Below are 15,726 nucleotides of genomic sequence, written 5' to 3'. Positions count from 1 at the left end.
TGAGTATGCTGAGAGGAGGGCAGGGAATTCTGTTCTCCCCATGGCCCCCAGTGGAATGGAGATGAAGAGGATGGTTGGGCAGAGGCTAGCTAGGAGCCGTCCCATGAGTACGTGATATCCTCGGGACCATTCCTGATAGCAGCTGGAAACCAGCAGAGCTGCTCACGCTGGCACGTGCTGCATCTCTTGCTGGAGAGGCAGTGTGGCTAGTGACTAGGACAGGCCCCGGAAGACCTGGGTTCTAGTCCTCACCTGTCGTTTCAATGTGGGCCATTTGCTTTGGCTGATAGTTTCAGCCAGTGCCCCTTAGAGGGGAAAGACCCCATATCCCATTCCTCACCCCTCTGAGCCAGCAAGTCCCTCAGCCGTGGGGATGGATTGGAACTGGCTAGAGTGGAGAACTCCCATACCCCATTCCCTGACCCCCCATCCTGCGCCGGAGAGAGGGGAAAGGCCTTGTATCCCATTCCTAATAATGGCCAACACTCAATGCTTGGGACGAAGATCAACCATCTTCTCACCCAAGCCCACCCATTGTCCATTAGGTGGAATTCCTCCCTGTATTTCCTCAGCCGGTTGTCTGAATAAATCCCCCAGGGCTAGACACACAAAACAGCAAGAGTTCTCACGCTCAGCCAAGTTCTTTAATAGCAGCCCAGGGCGGACCGGAAATGTGAGTACATGATCATCTCATCAATGCCATACAAAGAAGCTCGGCAGGAAATGAAAACAAATGATAAAATCTTTTCCAAAGCATAAACATGAGCAAATATCACATTTTAAAAATGTTTAAAATAGGGAGATACATTTTGAAAGTCAGGTTAACAGAGCTAAGGGACGGTATAAATGCAGATTGGAAAAATAAAAATGTAGGATCAGTCCTGAACTGGTATAAATTCATAGCGTTTACAGCATGAAAGACTAGTCTGATTTCCTGGCTATTACATCTCTCCTGCAATGAGCCCAGAACCTGTCTGTGACTAACGCACATCTTCCAGAATTGCTGTAACTGCATGAAAATCAGTGAGGTTGTGCTGACTTCTACCACCCGGGCATCTGGCCTCCAATTCTGCAGAGCAGGGATGGGTAGAGACTGCGGCATGGAGTCATTTGAATGAGTTTCTTCAAGTCACAGAGGCCAGACCAGACCATTCTGATCTAGCCCAACCTCCTGCATATAACACAATGAGAGAGTTTTGCCCACTGATCCCTGCTTTGAGCCCACAACGTCTAGGTGAACTCCAGCAGCCTTTTAGAAAGACATCCAGTCTCAAGTGAGGGAAATCCACACATGTCTAGTTAATGGTTAATTACCCTCACTGTTAATTTGCACTTTATTGCCAAGCTGAATTTGTTTAGCGTCAACTTCCACGCATCTGCCTTAAAGAACCCACTACTATCAGAAATGTGTTGGCTGGGTTTTCCAAGGAACTAGCTGCCTAAATGCTATTGAATTTCAAGTGGAGATGGAGGCCTCATTCCGCTAGGCCGCTTTGAAAATCCCAGTGTGTGGCAGAGAGTGTAAAATTCAACCTAGGAGATTTTAATGCACAATTCCCATTGATTTCCAAGGGAAGCAGGAGCCCAAAGCCCTTAGGTGGCTTTGAAAATCTCAGCCTCATTCTCTGTGCTTCAATTTGCCCTTTTCAAAATAGGGTTAATGGTAAAGCTGGTTTGTTCTGCAGAAAATTTCAATGAAGACTAAAAAAATATTCACTTTTGTTGAAATTTGCACCGGAAAAAAATGCTTAAAAAAGTTTAAACTTTTAAAAAAACCTTTACAAAAGTTGTTTTTGGTGTTTGACAACTGAGAACTGAAAATTTTCAGACAAATCTGAAAAATCTTATGGCCAAAAACTGTAAAAGAACAACAACAAACAAATGGAAAAATATTCAGTTTTTAGCCAAACATTTTGGGTTTCTGATGAAAATTTGAAGTTTTTTTTTCTAGGAAAATGGGGACTTTCTGCCAAAAAAATTGAAACCCCAATTTTCCATCAAAAAATGTTTTCACATACATTTGTTGACCAGCTCTAGTTAATAGGAATTCCTTGCCTCACACTGGGAGCTTGTGAGGAGAAATGTGTCAGTCTGTGGAGGGTGAAAGGAATGAGGGTCATGGAAAAACCAGGCTAGGTAGGTGAGATCCTTCTAAAACTCGCTAAATGGAAACACAGCCGATCATTATACATCAGACCTAACTACAGAGGTGATATGGGGATCGTTCATTGTATTCGATTTCCTGCTGCATGGGAAGGTGAAGAGATGACAGCAGGTCTCTGAAGAATTCCCATCTCTCCAGATTCCATCTGTCCTCTTTCCTTCCACTCCTGTAAAGAGAGCAGGATGAGAGGGTCAGTTCATTGTTTACAGTACGGTCAGGTCTGGAGACCCCAGCCAGGATGAAGAATTTCAGTGTGCTGGGTAGAGAACTAGGAATGGGAAGATAAACAGAGAGCGCGAGAGATGGATAGCTACTGGCAAGGAAAGCTGGATTGACAGATGTATGGATAGTGGGTATGATGGATAGATAGCTGTTTATGGGGTTGGATGGATAGAGGGGTGTGCTTGGGTATAGATAGATGTGTAGACAGTGGGAAGGAAAAATGGGTCAGCGGATAGATGGATAGTGAAAAGGATGGGTGGAGATGAATAAACAGATCCTGGGAAGGAAGGAGTGATAGAAAAGATGGATCCTTAGATAATACAAGTGCAAATGAAGGATAGAAGATAATAGGTAGACAGATGACAGATATTGAGAAAAATGGATTGATAGATAATAGAGACTATGAAGCCAGGATAGACAGATGATAGGAAGAGCAATACTGTGGAGGGAAGGATGGACAGATGATAGGAAGAGCGATACTGTGGAGGGAAGGATGGATAGATTGGACAGAGAGAAAGATGTTCTGGAGGGGAAGAAGGCTAGATAGCTACACAGATAGATGCTGCTGAGGAACGGATGGATGGAGAGAGAGATTAGAGGGTGAAGGAAGACTGGCTGGCTGGATTACACAGATCCCCGAAGCCTTCCCCATCCCACTCACTTTAGCTTTTCCACAGCCAGATGGTCAGTAGCAGGTTAACCGCCACTCCTTTCACAAAAACGATTCTCAGGCCCAGCAGCGTGAATGACAGGAGGTTCAGCTTCTCGTCTGTAAGATAACAGGAAAGCAAAGGTCACAAAAGATGAGACACACACGCTACGGCTTCTGATGTCTGCCTCACTCCTGGCGCTTACTCGGGGGTTAGATGCAGCTGGAAACTACAAGGAATGAGATGACATTGACCCTACCAGAGACTAGCTGATCCTGTTCACAGATGCTGGGATTTTCACAAGTTGGGTGCCCAACTCCCTTTGAAAGTCAGTCTCTAACTCCCTTCGGCCCACTTTGAAAGTCCCAGATGAAGCTCTTTGCCTCAGCAATTCCACGCAGCAGAGAGTTCCACAGGTTAAAGGAGTGGTATCCCTAGCCTCTGTTTGCCAGAAGCTGGGATTGGGTGACAGGTTATCATCAAGTGATCCACGCCCTGTCTGTTCACTCCCTCTGGGGCACCTGGCATTGGCCACTGTCGGAAGACAGGACACTGGGCTAGATGGATCTTTGGTCTGACCCAGTCTGGCTGTTCTTATGGTCTTATGTAAGTGCTTCCTCTTATCAGTCCTAGCTTTATCCTGGACACTGCATCCATACCTGTCTCAAAATTGTCATACATCTCTATCATCCCGCAGGTGTCACCTGTAAATAAAAATACCCATCAGCTATTAATAGAAATAATCAAAACAATTTAAATTACACAAGTATCTGTGTCTTTGTATTTAGCATGTTTCCAATGGCTGTGCTAAGGGGCCAGCTGAGAACAGGGCTCCAGCGCGCTAGGTGCTGTGCACACATGGGCTAAGGTTCAGAGTGTCACAGATTGTATGGCTAGAAGGAATATTAGATCATCTAGTCGGACCCCCTGCATAAGACAGCCAGAGAATTTCCCCAGGCACCCCTGCATTGATCCCAATCGTGTGTCTGAGTAAAGCATTTTCCAGACGGACCTCAGGCTTGGGCTGACCCAGCCAGAGCTGGAGAATCCAGCCCTCCCCTGGGGATTTTGTCCTAGGGCTTAGTCACCCCTGCTGCTAGAAAGTTGTGCCTCAGATCTCATCTCAGCTTCTCTGGCTTTAGCTTCCAGCATGGGGTCCTTGCTGTGCCTTTCTCAGCTGGGTGAAAGAGCCCTCCAGGACCCTGCGTGTTCCCCCTCTGACAGTACTCGGGCACTCTAACCAAGCCACCTTGACCTTCTTTGTGGGCAGAGAAACAGACTGAGCTCGCTGCAAGGGATCTCCCAGCCTTTCCAATGATTTCTGTAGCTCTATTCCGCACCCTTTTGAAAGGCGGATGCCGGAGCTGGATGCAGTACTGGGCTCCCCCATGCTGTGTACACAGGTCAAGCCACCCCCCACCCGGCCGACTCACAACTCCTCTGTAACAGGGTGGCATGCTCCCTGGGTTGCCAAGGCTGGGGCCGAGCCCACCTGAGAGGTATCGGGAGTCAGGTGGAAGCACTAGGAGGGCCCAGCTCGGGGAAGGGCCAGAGGGAAATGCCTGTGGGAAGCCCCTCAGTCACTGGGGAAGAGCCTGGCTGCAGGAGAGGCCGAACGTTTTGTTTCTGGTAGAGTTTGGAAGGTCAGTTTGGAGAGTTGTGACCCCGGCAGGGGTGGGCTAACGACTGACCCAGCCAGAGGGCTGAGCCACCTGTCAAAGAAACCCCCACAGTGCTGCAGTGACCGTCACCGGGGCGGCGGGCCGCTAGCCCCGCCAGGAGCTGCCCCGCTGCACGTGGCTGCGAAGGGACGCCTCTGGGTGAGCAGGGCACTTGGTACCATGTCCGAGAGTGTATTAGCCCTTCTCGGTGCAGGGCCGCACTGGGAGCTGACGTTTGGTTGCTCGTCCGCTGTGACCCCATAATCCCTTTCAGCCTCGCTGCTCTCTGGGATACAGACCCCTGTTCTGTGGGGGTGGCCTGCGTTCCTAGATGTATAACTCTGCCTTCGGCTGTCTCAAAGCACGTTTTATCTGAATGGGCCGGCTGGCCAAGTGAACCAGGGTGCCCTGGCCGCCCCCTTGTTTACCACTCTGCCAATCTTTGGGTCACCCACAAATTTTAAGAACAGTGATTTTATATTTGTTTCCAGGTCATCGATTTAATGGCATCTTGCCTAGCACCGGTGCCTGTGGACCCCTAGTAGAAACAATTCCATTCACTGATGATTCCCCATTGACTTCCAGCGGGACTTGGGTGGCTGACTCCTTTAGACAACTCTAACCAACATCAGCAATTACATCACAAGACCCATCATCCCCGCCACCAGCTCATCCATATCTCCCACATGTCAACAAGAACGGGTCATTTCATTGGTCACCACCAGCCAGGGCCCAGAGCCCAGCCTGCAGCCTAGAGATCACCTCCCCGCCCCCCCATTTACCTTCCTCATCGCCCATCGCGAATGGTTTTGTTTTATATTCAGCGATGCAGTGAAGCGACTTCTCTTCTCTCCAAAGCACTGTCCCATAGCTCGCTTCCATTTTTCCGCTGCCTGGGTTTTTCACCTGCACAATGGAGCCACTGACTTGTGTCAGAGCATTGTGTGAACTCCCAACTGAGATGTTCTCAGGGGCGAAGTCTGTGAAAAGGCAAGCTGAAAAATTTCCATCTTGGGACTTCAGTTGGTAGACAGAAGGGTCAGAGTCTGTGAGATCTGTGAACGAGAAAAGTCACATGGCCGGGGGTCAGTAACCACAGTCCTTGCATGCCTCCTCATCTAAATCTGAAAACCAGGCCTCGCAGCGAGAGACTGAAGATAACCTGGATTGGGCAAGGGGCAACTTCACCCCAGTCTACACAAGGAAGAGATTTCTGATAGTAGGCAGCCCTTTAATCTAGCAAAGGCTGAACAAAATCATAGATATTAGAAAGCCAGGCACTGTTCTAGTCTAGTCTGGCCTCATATATTACATGGACTGTAGGAGTTGACTGAATTAACTCCTGTTGGAACTAGCGCATGTCTTTCAAGAAAAAGAGCAACCTTGATTTCAAAATTTCTCCTCCTTACACCTATTTGAATACTAGTTGATAATTACCCTATAGACCTCATCACTTCAAGCTATGGACGTTTATGGTTTTTTTAATCTTTCCCCAAAGGTTAGACCCTCTAGCCAGCGGCTCAGTTGTCTGGCTTGTCTCTGCGTTCCCTTCATTATGGGTTTGGGATACTCAGAAAAGTCACTTTTTCACCCCCATTCTGTCCGGAATGTGTCCTGGTGTGCTGTGGTGTGGCAGTTCCACTCTCTGATCTCTGCTCATGGATGGCTAGGTTTCAGTTTTGGACTATTTGGGAGACAAGGATATGTCTTACGGAGGGAAAGATGGATGGAGAGAGAGAGAGAAACTGCAGAGGACATGATGGATGGATAAATATAGGGGAAATGATGGATGGATGGATGATTGGCTAGATATTGGAGGAGTGAGGATCAATGGGTAGATCTCAAAGAGGAAAGAATGGATATGGTTGGGCGGGTAGCTAGCTAGCTATCACCAGAGAAAGGCCAGGTAGATTCTTCATTAGTGTTACGGTTAATCATTATTTGCCTGACTCTGTGCTCCATACCCCAAACCCTTGACTAGCAGTAGCGGGGTGGGGGAGGTGCGTGGTGTTGGTGGTTGTTTCACTCCCTTTCTGACTGTGCAGTACTTTTGCAAATGGCTGATTGAGCAAATAACAATTGGAGGCTGGTTTTGCAGAGTGCAGCGCCTGTGACGTGTTTGTTTCTCAAGCTTACTCGGCGCGACCGGGGACTTTGTTCTAGCTCCGAAGGCCGATTTCCTGTAACCGCCCACAGAATTCACACCTCGCTCTGAGACTTTGCAGGTTGTTTTGGTAAATCGGTGCTATTAGAACCGCAGCCCATCGCCCCCGTTTCCTGTTATTCTCTATGTCTAAGTGAACAGAGGGCTTGTTGGAGCTGCTGCGTACTGGTATCTCTGAGGTCCTTTATCTACAGAATGGGTGCAGGATGGACAGGGCTGGTCCAAACTGTACCAAACCTCCTGCCAACGGACCTCAACTTTCCACTGTCAGGGGTTTGCCTAGACGTCCCAGGGAAGTCCAGGGACCATTCAGTCCTGGAGCCGTCCCTTGGGAGGCCAGCCCCAGCGGTGACTCAGAGGTGAATGCCTGTTCCGTTGCAGCCTCGGACCATATTTGTTCCACGCAGGCCAGCGTAGAAAACTCTCAGCCAGAGGTGTGAGGATCGGTATCTGATTGCCCATCCTCCCCAAGCCAGCTATTCCCTCAGCCTCGCGCTGGATTGCTACGAGTGTCCTAGAAGCGAAAGGCATCAGATCCTATCCCCTGACCCCACCGGTCCCTCTGGCTGGGAATCAGTGCCCCAATTCCATTCCCCCAACTTTCCTGAGACAGCCGGTCCCCCTGACCTGGGACTGGATTCCAACTAACCCCTCCCAGCTAGGAAAAGCCCCATATCCCATCCCAGATCCGGGCCAATTGAAACCAGCACCCCCTAGAGATGAAGGCCCTATATCCCATTCCCTGCCCCACTGAGCCATCCATTGTACATGGATTTTGCACAAAGATGTATACTACGAACATATCACCTTACTTACTAGCATTTATTGTTAGTTTGGTCCCACTCCCCAAAGTGATTTTGTTATTTCCTCCATCATTCACACTCAGGGAAATGGCATTGCAAGAACAATCCCACGCCCTACCCCAAACCGTTAAAGGGCTGACATCCGCCTGGGGCACAGTTAAACTAGAGCTGGGCAAATCACAGAATTATTTTTTTTTGTGGGGGGGATTCATTGGTCATTTTGAAAAGTCAACCCAAAAATGGTTCGTTTGGGGTCAGACTGGAAATGAAAAGTTTTGGTGAGTGGAAGAGTTAAAAAAAAATTGGGGTTAAACTAAATGTTTCACTTGGACAAAACTGAAATGTTTTATTTCAATTTTGCCAAGTATCGGGGGGTGGCCGTGTTAGTCTGTATCCACGAAAACAATGAGGAGTCCAGTGGCACTTTAAAGACTAATAGATTTCTTTGGGCATAAGCTTTTGTGGGTAAAAAACCCACTTCTTCAGATGCATGGAGTGAAAATTACAGCTGTAGGCATAAATATAATATATTTATCTATAACACTAGTTCTCCATTCGTAAGGTAACTCCCTTCTCTTCATGTGTCAGTATATAATGCCTGCATCTAATTTTCACTCCATGCATCTGAAGAAGTGGGTATTTTACCCACGAAAGCTTATGCCCAAATAAATCTGTTAGTCTTTAAAGTGCCACTGGACTCCTCGTAGTTTTTATTTTGACCACTTTTTAAAATGTTTTTTGAATTTATTTAAATAAAATTAAATTAAACATTGAAGCAAAGTTCTTTCAGATTGAATAGTCAATTCATTTCAAAGACATTGAAATGAAACACTGGGTTTTTTTCCTTCAGTTTTGGGTGGTTTTTTCTTTTTCCAAAGAACCATTTGGCACAATTGACAAACTCACGAAATGCTAAGCACTGTTGCAGACTCTGCAATTTCTACCGAAAAAAGTTTCAGAAGAAGAATTTCTCCCCGCTCTGAGTGCGTTAACCATTGATGCAGAAAGAAATGTAGTGTCCCCTCATTTCTTGTGTCCCCTCCGCCCCCTGATTTTCTGTGCCTTAGAATCTGAAGTCATCAGAATGCTGCATTTGTGACCTCATAGTGTGGCGTGATGGAAGTGATTCTAATGGCACAACATCAGCGTTGTAACCTAACTGTTAAGTTCCTATCTGGCGCCCTGCACCGTAGTAGCCGCGCTGCTCAGACGAGTGCTCCTCCCACACCACTCAGCGGTATTCCCACTCCGGGGGAAACTGAGGCTCAGCTCTTGTGTGGCTGGATTTTCAAAGGAGCACAAAGGGAGTTAGGCATAACTAACCCCATTGGCATTCACTAGCATTTGGTGCCTAAATCTCTTTTAAATTCCCGGAGAAAGTGACTTGCCCACAGTGAGCCTGTGGCAGAGTTAAGAACTGGCCACAAGTCTTTGGGGTGCTATTTCCCCATCAGACCCAGTGTCCATATAGCTCAGGGCCGGCTGCTTCCCAGGGAGATACAAGGGTCTCTGCAGTGGGCTGTCATGGCTGGATCATTATACGTATTGATACTGGGTGTTAAGTCCCTTTATGCTTTTCAAAATACCTTTAAAAATCTGGCCCTTATGAGACAATTTTCCCACAGCAGAAGTTTCTTCCTAAGGAATTTGTTAAACTCACGGGGGAGGCGGAGGGGTGATTCCTTGGAGGTAACTTTACATACATGCACAGGCTGAGAGTTTCAACTTCCATAGAGTTGGGACCCGGGTGCCTAACTCCCTTAGGCTACATGCACACAAAGGACTCCTAGTGCGGACGCAGCGGACATTAGCAAAGGTGTGCTTTGCCCCAGTGTAGCCAACCCCCCTCTGAGAGGGACAAGCTCGGTCAGGAAAAGTGCAGCTTTGCTAGTCTAACCGCATCTAAACTAGGGACTTCGGCCAGCCCAGGGATCATAGCTGGTCATGCCCCGAACCAACAGCGCTGGGCCAGCCCAAGGCTGCAGTGTGTACCTGGCCTCTGGCTCCCCAGCCATACATTAAAGGCAGGAAGGGATCAGGAAATCATCTACCCTGCTCTGTATAACAGAGGCCAGAGAACCCCACACAGGGACGCCTCCATCAAGCAAAACAACGTCATCCCCTTTGGGAACAAAGATTTGAGCTGGTACAACATCGCCCATCTTTTTTTGAATTGCTTTTCCATGAAATGAAAATATTTAAGCAATAAAGTTCTGCTTTCGTTGACAAACGTTGGCATGTTTGTTGAAGAGCCATAAACCTGACAACAGTTTGGGGTTTTTTTTGTGTTGTTTGTTGTGGCAAAATCCCAAAACGGTTTGTTTTCAATTAACCACATTGGGTGGCCCAAACCAAAGCCAATGGGGGGGGGTTCCAATGGAAACAAAAAGTTTCTGAAAAATATTTAGATGAAGTTTTAAAAAATTGCTGAAACTTTTTTTTAAAACAGGGATGGGAGGAAAAACCCACTTCCTGACCAGCTCTAAAGAATATACTTCCCAAGCAGTGCCCAAAAGCTCCACTTAGTGAAGTGGGGGGGGCAGGGGGGAGAGAAAACGCACATCAAATAGAAGATTTTTAGGTTTTTGGCCTAGATTTGGCTGCTTCAGGAGCTGGACACCTCATTCACATGAAAATCCCTGGTCAGAAACGAGATGATTTTACAAATCTCGGCCTTAATGACTATTTTAATTAGGAAACTTACTTGGAAGCACTAAGAGTTCTGTTCCAGCTCCAAAGGTCACCGTCCTAGAGCCGGTATTCCCACCCCCGTCTGAACCATTACAAATACTCTCCTCCGAGAATGAGTCAGAGAAACCACTCAGGGAAACTCTCCTTTTCAGAGAGACTTCAGGATGAATGTGGTGGTTTCTCTGACTGTTCTCTCAATCCAGGTGCTTACATGGGTTCCCACTTCATAGTATCTAGCCCCTCACAAAGTGGAATGGAGTTGATCCTCACAGACACCTGAGTGGTAGTGACTTCAGTTTCATCAATTTCTCTATCTATCATTGCACTCTGGTTCCATCCTACGCTTTTCATAGCCTGCCTCTCTGGGTCATACTCACCTGGGTTGACCCTCCGCCTACTCCCTCTTTTGAATGTGAGCTTTTCATTTCCCCACCACCATTCACACCCCAGCAAAGGCCTTTACAAGCATCCAAAACTGCACTTACATATTCCAGTGTTTCTGCCCCAAATTACATGTTCTTAGTGCCAAAGTAGGAACCAGTTTAGGTGCACTAGCTGAAATTTTTCATTCAAAATATTTTAGTTATTTGGCCATTTCATGAAAATGGATATTTGCCCCCTTCTCAAAATGATTCCCCCGCCCCCATTTTTCAAAAAAAAAAAAATAATCAATTTAAAATTTTACTAGGTCGTCCCCTCCCTCCCCCCCGCAGTTTTCGTTCTGACGTTTCAGTTTTCATCCAACGTGTAAAATTCCCTTTACCAATTTGGAAACATGCTGGAAAGAAGTTGTTTTCTACACTTTCCAGTTTTGAAAACATTGTTTAAAATCTCCATGGATAAACTGTGCTCGCTCTATCTACCCTCAATCATTCAGCTCTGGTTCCAGCAGAGAGTTCTCCTAGTCTGCCTTTCTCATTTCATCTTTGTGGCTTGACCGCCAGCGTGGTTCCACTTCCAGATAGAACCCGAGAGCCTCCACCTCTGTATTCCACACTCCAGAGGAGCTTCCCCAGACCTAGTTCCACTTCCCGTAGTTTAGCCCTCGGTTACTTCCTTCTATGGATACCAAGTGGAGGTGCTTGAAACTTTTCTTTGCTACCTCTCTTCCCCCATTAAATATGCCTGATTTTCAAACTTGGAAACACTGTCCTAGATTTTTTTTCAACCTGTCAGGGATGATCTAGACCAGTGATTCCCAAACTTGTTCCGCTGCTTGGGTAGGGAAAACCCCTAGCGGGCCGGGCCGGATTATTTACCTGCCACGTCTGCAGGTCGGCTGATCGCAGCTCCCACTGGCTGTGGTTTGCTGCTCCAGGCCAATGGGGGCGGTGGGAAGCGGCGCGGGCCGAGGGATGTGCTGGCCGCTGCTTCCCGCCGCCCCTATTGGCCTGGAGTGGGGAACCGCGGCCAGTGGGAGCCGCGATCAGCAAAACCTGCCAACACGGCAGGTAAACAAACCAGCCCGGCCTGCCAGGGGCTTTCCCTGCACAAGTGGCGGAACAAGTTTGGGAACCACTGGTCTAGATAATACCATGAGTGCAGGGGACTGGTCTAGATGACCACACTTTAGCTCTTCATTAGCAATTCTTTGAGTGTAAGAAAACCTCTATACTTCCAAAGTGCATTTTTGTCACATGGCTGTTGTTGGTTTTTTCTCCATAGCAAAAATTTGTACTTTGGAGCATTTTCCATTTTGGAGGAAAAATCCATTCTCTTCTATTTTGGTAGGATTGTGAAGATGTATTATGTTAAGCACGTCACACTGTGCTCCTACCTCCTTCTCCCCTGCCCTGTCCTCCTCACCCCCTTCCCTTCCCTTTTCCTTTCATTTGGCTGATTCCCTCCTCACTAAATTCAGCTCAAAAATCGTGGCACTAACATGCCATGTCCTGCCATCCCCTTGTTCACTCTGACCCCTTCCCTCACCCTGGGCCTGTCTGTCTATTTCAATTGTCCACTCCTCGGGGCAGGGACTGGCAGCGTCTGTGTCTGTACAGCACCTAGCGCAACGGGGCCCCTTTCTGGGCTGGGCCTCAGGCACTAATGGCATAAACATGATGAATAGTAACATAGGGGGCAATGTTTATTCTTACCTGGCCTTAAACCTACATGAGAAGCTGCTTCAAAACAAACAGAATCCAGGCTAAACAAAAACATCAAACCCTTGGTGGGGGATAGGGGGGAGGAAAACTTACCCGGAGTCACTAGAACTTTGGTCCCTATTCCAAATATGAGTTTTCCTAGCCCCTCATTACTCACACTGTGACACCAGCCTCTACAAAATGAGTGGTGACTCTCAACTCCTGCTCATCTTGGGTACGAAGTGGAGAAGCTTGTGAAATGCTCTCCCAGTGAAGGGCTGGGAAATCCCATTGGACAAAACAATTTAATACATCTCTGGGGAACCAGGTGGGTGGGGAAAATCCAGCGATGGCTAAGAGATGGAGGCTGGGATTGGCTGACCCAGTAATCCCTTATTCTTCTCTCACATTTGTCATTCTGGAATTTATAGGATGACATGAAGAGAAATAAGTGAGGGTTCTAAGGCCTTGGTGGGTCAGCTAGTGCATTTCCAAACCATGCATGTGTCTCTGTCTGTCTGTCTGTCTGTCTGTCTACCACAGGGCTTTGCATTGGTGCCTGTCACTATAGAATTGGGCATCTTCCAAGCTTGCATAGATACTAAGTGAGGTCCCTACAGCATATGGCAAGGAAAAATATTGTTAGAGTGGATTTCAGGTAAATATGACCTACCCGCCCTCTGTGGTACTATGGTGAGGAGTGGGGTACAGACGCTGAATAGACTAGATTCCAACCCATTATACTCCAGTACAATTTACGTATGGTTTATAAAAGTTAAAGCAATGACTGATAGGTATTTATTGAATGGTTAATCAACTGTTCCTACCCCAGGGATCGGCAATCTTTGGCACGCTGCTCGCCAGCGTAAGCACCCTGGCTGGCCGGGCCAGTTTGTTTACCTGCCGCGTTGGCAGGTTCGGCCAATCCCAGTTCCCACTGGCCAAGGTTCACCACTCCAGGCCAATGGGGGCGGCAGGAAGCGGCGCGGGCCGAGGGATGTGCTGGCCGCCACTTCCCGCCGCCCCCATTGGCCTGGAGCGGTGAACTGCGACCAGTGGGAGATGTGATTGGGCGAACCTGCGGATGCGGCAGTAAACTAACCAGCCCGGCCCGCCAGGGTGCTTACCCTGGCGAGCCACGTGCCAAAGGTTGCCAGTGCCTGTCCTAGACGTTAAAGAATCCAACAAGTCAGTAACTAGCTCATAACCATGGATTGTACCTTTCTTTAGCCCCTTCTCCTGATGAATTATAATTGTTCATAGTACATACGAATCGTGCCTTTGACAGGCTCATAAAACCGAATAACCGATTATTGACCCTGTCTACATGATTTATAAATATAGCCTTAATATACCCATTTTGATTGGTCATTTTAGGTTCATAATGGGAGTTATCCAAATTCCATTTTGAAACTGACAGGTAGTTTCGAAATGTCCAGGTTTTGAAAACTGTTTTTTAAAGTTCACGGCTAATCGATGCGGTATCTATCCATCCTCCTTTCCATCCATAGATCTATCGATTTGCCATGAAAACCTACCACAAAATACCGAGACACTGCAGTTCAGTTCCATCATGTATCCTCCACACTGTGATTGATATTTTCAAAGTTAGGCAGCCAACTTCCACTGAATTTCAATGAGAATTGGTTGCCTCTCTCCCTGAAGCCTTTTTCCTTTCGTCCTTGTGCCATACTCACATGGGTTCACCATCAGCTTGGTCCCCTTTCCAAATGTGAGCTTATCTCCTCTGTAACTCTCACAACCCAGGAAACCTTTACAAGAACCTTCTTCACGGTGCTGACCTTACCTAACCCTCTGCTTGCTCTTAAGCTTTTACGGAATGTTTCCTACTGTTTCCAGCTGAGGTTCCAATGTGTCCATTTGGACCCTCTTTGATTTCAAAACCTGACAGGAACTGGAGCTGGAAAAGTTCCAGCTAGGCCCATACCCCTGCTCTTGGCTGGTCCATCACCCTACTTGCTAATGTATTAAAGGGTGAGGATGGTCTTGTGTTTGGGATGGGAGTCGGGAAATCTTGGTTCCCTTCCCAGCTGTACCACAGACTCCTTTAAGCTGACATTTTCAAAGCTGCCTAGGGGATTTGGACACCCAGTCTCCCCAATGCCCAGTCCAGCTCCCCAATGGCTAAAGGAGGTGGAGAAGGGATGGATGGTCCTTTGGTTAAAGCAGCACAGAGAGGTCAACTTACTCGGGGTAACAAGAAGTTTGGTCCCAGTTCCAAATATGACTTTTCCATAGCCTTGTGTTTTCACACTGTGATGCCAGCCTCTACAAAATGGGAGGGTGACTGTCTCAACTCAGTCTGATTTTTTTTTTTCAGGTGACATGAAATTTGTAGAACTATTTCGTTTAGACTGAGAAATCACATTACTAGATTAATTTATTAAAAGAACTGAAGAAATCCCTGGGGAAATCTCCTGTCAAGAAGCCAATATTTACCTAGAGATTGGAGTTTGACCGGGTGATTTGCTATCTCTGAGTCTTGTAAATCTAGGAATTATATGATCATGTTAAAAGATTCTGGGTAAAATTTTCAGATGCGCTGGAGTGAGTTAGGAGCCAAAGTCCCATTTTCAGAAGTGACATGAGATTTAAAGGTATTTAGGCACCGAGTGGAATTTTCAACAACCCCTTGGCACCTAACACCCATTAACATCAACAGACATTAAGTGTCTAGGTGTTTTTGAAAAATCCCACTCAGCACCTTTGGCCAGATGGTCAAAGATATTTAGAAGCCCAAAGATGCGGATAGGCACCTAGTGGGATTTTCAAAAGTGTCAAACCGAGTAAGGTGCCTAACTCCCATTGAATGCCTATCTGCATCTTTAGGCACCGAAATACGTAGGAAAATACCTCCATTAGGAGGCCAACTTTTGTTGAAAGTCAATGGGTCTTAGGCTTCTAAGTCACAAAGGATTTTTTTCCCCCTTAGCCTCCTGAGTCACTCGAAGATGGGACCCAAAGTCATTCATTTGAAAATTTTACTCCCTCTCAATAAATGCGAGGGTTCATGCTCAGGTGGGTCACCTAATATAATCTCCAGGCCTCAAGGTCCTATCCAGCTGTACCCTTCCCTCTGTATATGTACACGTCTAGTTACCCAGACCCATCTGTTTAATATGTTTTCTTTCTTTCTCTCATTGGGCAGCACTGCTGTATTGATCTATCCCCATGCAAACCTCTTCCTAACCCTCTGTCTAGCTTTCTAGCTTTCCATCTGCAGGATCACTTAGGTATCTCTCTCTAGTCCATGGAACATGAATCAT

General features: G+C 47.1%; 1 gene segment (V, D, J or C); it reads right to left on the bottom strand.

The window, feature by feature from the left end:
- Window positions 1–625: 625 nt before the first annotated feature.
- The window catches only part of LOC117886192, a 62,069-nt gene continuing 46,968 nt past the window's right edge, over window positions 626–15,726 (bottom strand). The window contains 4 exon segments of the C gene segment in view: window positions 626–2,330; window positions 3,048–3,155; window positions 3,696–3,740; window positions 5,480–5,752. Of these exon segments, the coding sequence occupies window positions 3,049–3,155; window positions 3,696–3,740; window positions 5,480–5,752 (425 nt within the window).

The sequence above is a fragment of the Trachemys scripta genome, chromosome 12 (genome assembly GCF_013100865.1).
Source record: "Trachemys scripta elegans isolate TJP31775 chromosome 12, CAS_Tse_1.0, whole genome shotgun sequence".
NCBI lineage: Eukaryota > Metazoa > Chordata > Testudines > Emydidae > Trachemys > Trachemys scripta.
Note: the sequence above shows the minus strand (reverse complement) of the source record. Positions and strands in the feature narration are given on the sequence as shown.